This window comes from Brassica napus, chromosome A7 (assembly GCF_020379485.1).
Source record: "Brassica napus cultivar Da-Ae chromosome A7, Da-Ae, whole genome shotgun sequence".
NCBI classification, from domain to species: domain Eukaryota; kingdom Viridiplantae; phylum Streptophyta; class Magnoliopsida; order Brassicales; family Brassicaceae; genus Brassica; species Brassica napus.
In genome coordinates this window covers 2,439,007-2,447,983 of record NC_063440.1, presented here as the reverse complement: position 1 = coordinate 2,447,983, position 8,977 = coordinate 2,439,007, and the positions used below count along the sequence as shown (strand labels likewise).

The 8,977-nt window shown below is 38.7% G+C and overlaps 2 protein-coding genes across 2 annotated transcripts; both read left to right on the top strand.

Moving 5' to 3' along the window:
• The first annotated feature begins 520 nt into the window (after positions 1 to 520).
• Positions 521 to 2,575, top strand: LOC106447276 (pentatricopeptide repeat-containing protein At2g17525, mitochondrial). The gene has a single exon (XM_013889170.3). The coding sequence runs from the start codon at positions 663 to 665 to the stop codon at positions 2,553 to 2,555; it is 1,893 nt and encodes a 630-aa protein (XP_013744624.1). The 5' UTR covers positions 521 to 662; the 3' UTR covers positions 2,556 to 2,575.
• Positions 2,576 to 2,960: 385 nt separating this feature from the next.
• On the top strand, positions 2,961 to 5,302 carry LOC106447285 (SRSF protein kinase 3-like). The gene is made up of 4 exons (XM_048737290.1): positions 2,961 to 3,154; positions 3,811 to 4,602; positions 4,692 to 4,739; positions 4,821 to 5,302. Exons 1-4 carry the CDS (start codon positions 2,972 to 2,974, stop codon positions 5,109 to 5,111), a joined length of 1,314 nt encoding a protein of 437 aa, XP_048593247.1. The 5' UTR covers positions 2,961 to 2,971; the 3' UTR covers positions 5,112 to 5,302.
• The last annotated feature ends 3,675 nt before the right edge of the window (positions 5,303 to 8,977 follow it).

The window sequence follows — 8,977 nt, the reverse complement described above, 5'->3', positions numbered from 1 at the left end:
AAAGTAAAGATTAGTGAACTATATGCTCCATAATTTTTAAAATTATTTAATTTTGTATAAAACATTAAAAAAATAGAAAATTATTGTTTTCTAAAGATTTTATATTCATTTCTTAATTTAATATTTTATAAGAAATTTTATAATATATATATATATATATATATATATATTAAAATAAGAATTATATAAAATTCTATATTTATAATTCTATATGTAATTATAAATAAACATATGTTTGTATAAAAGTTAGAGCAAATTGGATATCCAACTCTAAATTTTTTAATATTTGTGATTTGCTTTGTTTTAAAGTATATTTATTTTTAGTATTTGTTTTGCTCTAAAAATTATGGAAATCCTTCTTTTTTTTTTACCAAATTGAAAGGAATAACATATCAAATTAAAATTAACATAAAATGTCCAGTTTTAATCACAGCTAAATTAACTGCAACATGCGTCACTAATCTATGTATATATCTCATAAGAATACATTTATGAAAATGGTGTGTTTTTTTTTTTTTTTTTTTTTTTTTTGGTCAATGATAATGGTGTGTTAATAATAATATTCAGGATTACTACAAAGAAAGAGAATGTCCAAATAAATAAGTTGCGACTATTTTTATTTTTTTTGAAAGAAAGTTGCGACAGTTTCGTGCCCCTCCCTGATGCTGAGAATCTCAAATCTTTCGACATCTTCTCGATACGTGGCAGTGACCACAAGAATACGGCTTCAACTACGTTTTCTCTGCTCACCTTCTCCACCACCATCACCATCACCATCTTCTGTGCCTAGCGATGACCATATCGTCCGTCTCATCCTAGACCAAAAATCACCTTCAGGAGCTCTACAAACTTTCCAATGGGCCTCCACTTTCCCTGGCTTTACCCACTCTCCCTCCACATACCGTGCTCTCTTCCACAAGCTCTGTTCTTTCCGCCGTTTCGAAACCGTCTACCAACTGCTCGACGAAATGCCTAACTCTATCGGTTCCCTTCCAGACGACGCTATCTTCATAACCATCGTCCGAGGGTTAGGCCGCGCTAAACTAACCAAACGTGTGATCAACGTCGTTGATCTGGTCTCAAGATTTGGAATCAAACCATCAGTAAAAGTTTTCAATTCGATTCTTGATGTATTGGTGAGAGAAGATATTGACATAGCCAGAGAGTTCTTCAGAAGGAAGATGATGGCTAGTGGGATCCAAGGTGATGAGTACACATACGGGATCTTGATGAAAGGTCTTTGCTTGACGAACAGGATTGGCGATGGTTTCAAGCTTCTTCAGATCATGAAGACGCGCGGCGGTGTGGCTCCAAACGCTGTGATTTATAACACTTTGCTTCACGCTCTTTGCAAGAACGGGAAAGTTGGGAGAGCGAGGAGTTTGATGAGTGAGATGAAGGAGCCGAATGATGTGACTTTCAACGTCTTGATATCTGCTTACTGCAACGAGCAGAAGTTGGTTCAGTCGATGGTGTTGCTGGAGAAATGCTTTGGTTTGGGGTTTGTTCCTGATGTTGTGACGGTGACTAAAGTGATGGGAGTTTTGTGCAGTGAAGGACGTGTAGCCGAGGCGCTCGAGGTTTTAGAGAGAGTGGAAGGAAAAGGATGTAAAGTCGATGTTGTAGCTTGTAACACTTTGGTAGAAGGGTACTGTGCGGTGGGGAAAGTAAGAGTTGCTCAGCGCTTCTTTGAAGAGATGGAGAGGAAGGGTTACTTGCCTAATGTGGAAACGTACAATCTGTTGATTAATGGGTTTTGTGAAGCTGGAATGTTGGATTCAGCTCTTGACGTTTTCAACGATATGAAAACGGATGCGGTTAGAAGGAACTTTGCTACATTTAACACGTTGGTAAAAGGGCTATCAGTAGGAGGGAGGGTTAACGATGGTTTAAAGATATTGGAACTGATGGAGGAAAGCGAGAACGTACGTGGGGCGAGAGTTGATCCTTACAATAGCGTTATCTATGGCTTTTACAAGGAAAATCGATGGGAGGAAGCTCTGGAGTTTTTGCTAAAGATGGAGAATCTGTTTCCAAGGGCTGTTGACAGAAGCTTCAAGTTGATAAGTTTATGCGAGAAAGGCAGTGTGGATGATGTGAAGACAGCGTATGATCAAATGATCGGAGAAGGAGGAGTTCCTAACGTGGTAGTATCACATTGCTTGGTTCATAGATTCAGCCAAGAAGGCTATATGGAAGAAACACTTGAGCTTATAAACGACATGGTGACCAGAGGCTATTTGCCTCAATCGTCAACATTCAATGCTGTCATTCTCGGGTTCTGTAAGCAAGATAGAGTCATGAACGGCATGAAGTTTTTGGAAGACATGGCTGAAAGAGGTTGCGTACCTGATGGGGAAAGCTACAATCCGTTGCTAGGAGAATTGCGCGTGAAGGGTGATTTTCAGAAGGCTTGGTTGACTTTCTCACGAATGGTGGAGAAGAGTATCGTCCCTGATTCTTCTATGTGGCGTTCACTGATGTATTGTCTCAGCCAGGAAACCGCGTTCAACATAAACATAGCCACCTTGTTGGAGGACATAATCAAAACGTAAAGCTAGAGACAATGACGACAACTGTATATGCTTGTTGGGCTCGAACGTGAGATCTTGATAGTGCTTCTGCAACAAATAGAAAGAAGGGTTTACACTCAAGCAGAGAGAGAGAGAGAGAGATCAGAGATGGTCCGGTTTGGTCTGTAAACCAGAGCTAAAACATACAGCACCATGAGGGCAAAATGGAGAATTGGACAACGTTAAAATGGGAAAATGTTTGAAGCACCAATCATTAAAATAAAAAAAAGACAGGAGGAGCAAAAGGTGGAGCGAGTCTTACGTTTCGAAGCCACAACGCAATCTAAGTGCTGTTCCTCTCTCTCTCTCTCTCTTTTATTCAAAGATCCAAACTTTGACAAATAAAGTGCACAAAACTCGGATCTTTACGGTAATATTCAGACAGGGAAAGAGAAGATATGTCGTGTTCATCCTCGTCTGGATCAGAAGAAGACGATGAGGGCTTCGATTCGTACCGTAAAGGTGGATATCACGCCGTTAGAATCGGAGACCAGTTTTCCGGTGGGCGTTACATTGCTCAGAGAAAGCTTGGTTGGGGCCAATTCTCCACCGTTTGGCTTGCCTATGATACTCACACCTCTGTAAGCATCTCTCTCCTTTGTTATGTCAACATGATCTTAAATGCAGAATTGGATTTACGTATATATGTAACCGGTAGTTTTCTCACATTCTTTTCATCTGGGCTCTGATCTGTTTTGGTGCAAGATCTTGGCTTCTTCCAACATCTTCTTGTGAAGTAATCTTTCTTTCAGAAAAAGCGAAGTTTTGAATTTGTGGGTCATGGTTATAGATTTTGACACTGTACTATGTAGTTAACCAACCATAGCAATTACCTAGAGCTGCGTATTGGATATAAATGCGTTTTAAATGGCGTCGTTTATTAAATCTCACCGTGACTTTGTGAATGTTTCATCAACTATAAGTTTACTTTCTTCTCTTCTGAGCTCTATCTTGAGAGTTCTTTGCCTTCCCTGAAACAGGAAAACACTTTGACTCTCTTATATTTTCTAATTTCCAGAAAATAATTCTGATGTTTTGCTTAGAATATATAAGCATACATGTCCATGTCTATAGATTAGAGAATCCCTAGTTTTTATAAAAATATGAAATTAAATTCTACAAGCTTCTTATGTCATCTTTATTCTTGGCTCTTGTTTCCATTAGTTACTGTTTCTCCTTTATCTTATTCTTTTCTACTCACATTTTTGTGTAATAATTGTGTCTGAGTCTGTTACAGAGTTATGTTGCTTTGAAGATTCAAAAGAGTGCCCAACATTTTTCTCAAGCTGCACTTCACGAGATCGAACTTCTTCAAGCTGCTGCTGATGGGGATACCGAAAATACCAAATGCGTTGTTCGCCTTATCGATGACTTCAAGCACGCAGGTCCCAACGGGCAGCATTTATGCATGGTGCTCGAGTTTCTTGGCGATAGCTTGCTCCGTTTGATTAAATACAATCGGTATAAAGCCATGGAGTTGAATAAAGTGCGGGAGATATGCAAATGTATACTGACCGGTCTAGATTATCTGCATCGTGAACTCGGTATGATCCACTCCGACTTAAAACCCGAAAACATTCTTCTCTGCTCCACCATCGACGCTGCAAAGGATCCCATCAGATCCGGACTAAGACCGATACTAGAAAAACCCGAGGGAAACCAAAACGGTGCAGCAACCATGAATCTGATTGAGAAGAAGCTGAAGAGGAGGGCAAGAAGAGCGGTTGCTAAAATATCAGGAAGAAGAGTTTCCATAGTGGGTTTAAGTGAGACACCGACAAAGACCGTGAGAAGTTTAGATGGGATTGATGTGAAATGCAAAGTTGTGGACTTTGGGAACGCTTGTTGGGCTGATAACAAGTTTGCGGAAGAAATACAGACAAGACAGTACAGAGCTCCTGAGGTAATACTTCAATCAGGCTACTCTTTCTCTGTTGACATGTGGTCTTTCGCTTGTACCGCTTTCGAGCTTGCCACAGGTGATATGCTTTTCGCTCCAAAAGATGGAAATGGTTATGGAGAAGACGAGGTAAAGATGGTTTTGTCAAGAAATCCCTAAGAGTATTCTTTTGTTTTTTTTGTTAATATATGCATTCTTCTTCTCTTGTTTGGCATTAGGACCACCTTGCTCTTATGATGGAACTATTAGGAAAAATACCTCGGAAGGTACCTGAAAAAAAAAACACTTTAGTTTAGTCTCTTTATAACTCGGTTATAGTCTCTCTTTGATGCATATGTTTTGATTAGATTGCCATTGGAGGTGCGAGATCAAAGGATTACTTTGACAGACATGGGGACCTAAAGAGGATCCGGAGGTTGAAATATTGGCCACTGGACCGTTTACTGACCGATAAGTACAAGCTGCCTGAAGCAGAAGCACGCGAATTTGCGGATTTTCTTTGTCCGATTCTTGCTTTTGAGCCAGAGAAACGACCTACTGCTCAACAATGCCTGCAGCATCCTTGGCTGAATCTCAGGGCGCAGAACAATGAAGACCATGTTGAAGGTCAGATGAGTAACTTGCAGATCAAAGGTTGAAGAACTTTAAAATTTCAATTATGATTTTTGGCTTACAAATGATATAGAACTTCTCTCTTTTATTTGTCTTTTTTTCATTCTTTGGTTCGCTTCAATTTGAATACTTTTGATTCTTTATTTGTTCGTTCTTCATTTTCCTTTACTAAATTTTGGGGAGATATGGTTAGTGACTAACCCATTGGTTTCATATATTTTTTTGTTTTGCAAATGTAATTTGTTATGTTGCATGAAAACTCGTTCCAAAATCAATTTCTCGTTTCAGAATATTTTGGAAATAGAAATTCTTCGAAAATGCGAGGGGATATACGATTTCCATAATTTTTTCGTCGAGTCTGGGATGATTTTCTGGTTTCGTTTAGGGTTTAGCTGTTGGACTCTGTTTTCTTTTCCCCAGTTAAAGATCGAATTACACTGATTGATCTATTTCTCAGCAACAAAAATGTGATTATGGTGTTAACTACATAACACGTATTAGTTGAACATATTTCTTACGTTAAGCATATAGTTTGTGTTGCTAATGATACATTAGTATTATTGTCTAGATGTCTAACAATGTAATGGCATGTACTCAGTGTAGGTGACCATCATTTTTCCTATTATCAATGATCATAATCAACACATACCCCTTTTATAGGTCGGAATTACTCTTTTTTATGGATTTAAACTTGTATTCATGTCTATGTTCTAATTTGTATATGTCGCTTCATCAATAAAAAAAGGGCAATTGTCAATAATAGCACCTTTTGAAGTTTTCCTCCCCAAACTAGCACTCAGGATCAGAAATCACAAAAATAGGTTTCATTAAAGATGTAATTTACCTTGATACCCTTTGTTATAAGAATAAAAAAAAACATTTCATTTCATTCGATCGCGAATCGTGTCGTCTCCTCTCGGAATCTTCAAAACCCTCACTCGTCCTGTCCAGTCTCCGACTCGGGAAATCTTCGTCTCCGGCTCGGGAATTCATCTTCTCCGACTCGGGAATCGTCGTCTCCTTCCGGCTCATCTTCTCCTCCGACTCGGAGATCGAAGTCTCCGGCTCGGGAATCATTTTCTCCGGCTCGCCTCTTCGCTCGCGGAATCATCTCTCCAGTCTCCTCCCTTCTCCGGCTCTAATCGTCTTCTCCGGCTAATCATCTTATCTCTCTCTCCTCTTCTCTCATTCTCCCTCTTCTCCTTCTCGCTCTCTCTATCTATCGTTCTCACTCCTCTACATCTCACAACTCTCTATACTCTCCTCTCTAAAATCGTAACTTTTTAAAATTAGGGTTTTGATTAAAATTTGGGAAACTTGCGTTTTGATTTTATTGTTTGTTACTCGTTCTTATTAACAAGCGAAGCAAATGAAGACTTTGTGTTGTTTTGTATTTGTATTGTTTCAGGAAACCCTTCCTGAAAATGGTTTTTTTTTTTGTTTTTTTGTCTACGCAGGATAGAAACAAGATGGGAGATTCAGTACCTCTAAAACTAGCACTGCCAGAGCTGAAGTATCCTATTGGTTCACAGCCAAGGAAAAGTCAGCAATCAACCAATACTTCCGGTCAGAGTATATCACTATTGTCAAAAGCATCCTAAACCAGATGAGATGATGAGAGTCCGGGGATCATTTCTGGGACCTATAATAAAGCTCAGTGAGAGAGGATTGAAGTTATCAGGAAAGATAGTCTACGCCATTCTCACTAGAAGCATCGTTTCTGTCAAGGAGAATGAAGCCTGGTTCCATTTCGCTGCGCAGCCAATGAGGTTCTCTATAAGAGAATTTCATATGATGACAGGCTTGAAATGTAGTGGTGCATTAGAAGGACCACGAAGGGAACCCGAGAGGTTTAATTGGGAATTGCTAAAGGGGCGTAGTCATAAGTTAAGTGACGTGGTGGACCAGCTCAGAAACACAAGAGAAGATGCTTCTGAGGAGAGAGTATGCCTCGCAATGCTCATCCTGGTAGAGAGCATATTATTGCGGAAGAGCAAAGGAGGGAGTTTTCCTTTGGAATATGCGAAAAATGCACAGGATATGACATATCCATGGGGAAAAGAGGCTTACATTGTGCTCCTGAAGTCAATTCAAAACGCTGTCGCGAATCATTTGGAGAATAAATCCAATTTGAGTTGCAAGGTTATCCTCTAGTATTCCTTCTTTGGATACTAGAGTCGATTCCTTTGCTAAGGAATAAGTTCAGTAAGTGTGTACCAACAGTTGAGGTTCCTGGGCCGACTTACTTGTGTGAAAAATACACTGAGATAGAGAATCCATCACTTGATAGGGTTTTACAGGTTGAAACTGATACAAAGGTAAGCTTTTCCAAGTATATGTTTCTCAGTTTATTTGGCTTCTTCTTTTTAATATGTTTCTCATTGGTCTCGTTTTGAAATATTCTCAGCTGAAGGTCCATTGCATACTACCTTCTATTCCTCATGATCCAAAGATGATATCTCCATTGAAGACAAATATAGTGACGAGTTGGAAACAGTGAAAGATGTAACAAGAAAGGGTACAAGATTACAAATCAGCCGATGACTGGGAAAATAGGTGTGTAGACACATTTGACACATTGGATGCTCTTATTCAAATGATGGCAAATAAGGAGACTGGCCAAGCTTCTACTCCGATTGATGAGGATTCAGTAAATGAAAAAGTGAACAGGATCATCACGGTAATGGAGGAGAATCTGAAGAGCATGAAGGATCGAATGTCATTACTGAAGAAGAAAACATACATCTTAGAGCTCGTGTGTCAGAGTTGAAGGAAACAGCAATGTTCTTTCCCACTAACGTGACACAAAAGTAAAAATTCTCAAAACATCTTCTTTTTTACATTTGCATTTTCAAGTATTTTTTGGAAGATCTTGTACATATTCTTGATGCCTCCTAATATTTGACAAACAGTGATCCAGTGGGACATCTTATCTTTATCTCCAATGTCTCACACGCCACACATCAGAATCCAGTGGACACCTTTCTCTCCAATGTCTCACACGCAACCATCGAGTGAGACACCTTATCTCCAATGTCTCAACATCCCCCTATTTGACACATGAGGTATGTAACCAATAAATATTGTTGAGTTTTGAAGTAATATTTGGAAAGCTTTTGTACTTCTTGAATGCATTCCTGTTTTTGCAGGAGACAATAATTGAATCATCAGCTGCATCTCCTTCATCTCCAAAGTCTCAACAAAATGAGGTATATGCTCAAAAATTTTTAAGAAAATATTTGGAAATTCTTGTACAAAATCCTGAATGCCTTCCTGATTTTTGCAGGATTACACGCAATCATCGAGTGAGACGCCTTTATCTCCAACGTTCTCAACAACAGCTAATTTGACAAATGAGGTATGTAACCAATAAAATATTGTTGAGTTTGAAGTAATATTTTGGAAGCTTTTGTACATATTCTAGAATGCATTCTTGATTTTTGCAGGACACAATGAATGAATCAGATGATGAAACTCCTGCCCTTGATACACAAGTATTCTCTCCTAATCTGACAAAAGAGGTAAATGCTCAATGATATTGTTTTCACAGTTGGAGTTTACAAATAGTTTTGGTGATTTTTTTTTACATATAAAGGCTTTTCTTTTTTTTTGTTTTTGACAGAAAGAAACAGAAACGTCTACCGATGAAGGCCATCCAATCCTAATCAAGATGGAAAACCGATGATGAGGTAATATTTATTCTAGAAATTATAGTTGAATGTATTCATGATGGCCATTCCTGATATTTTTTTGCAGATTGTGAGAGAAAATTAACAAGTGAGTCACCTGCTAGTCAGAGTCAAGTTTTGCAGAAAGAACACAGTAGAAATGAATGAGACACCTTCTTCTCCAATAGCTCCAAAGTATTAAACTCCCGTTTATACTCCAAGTC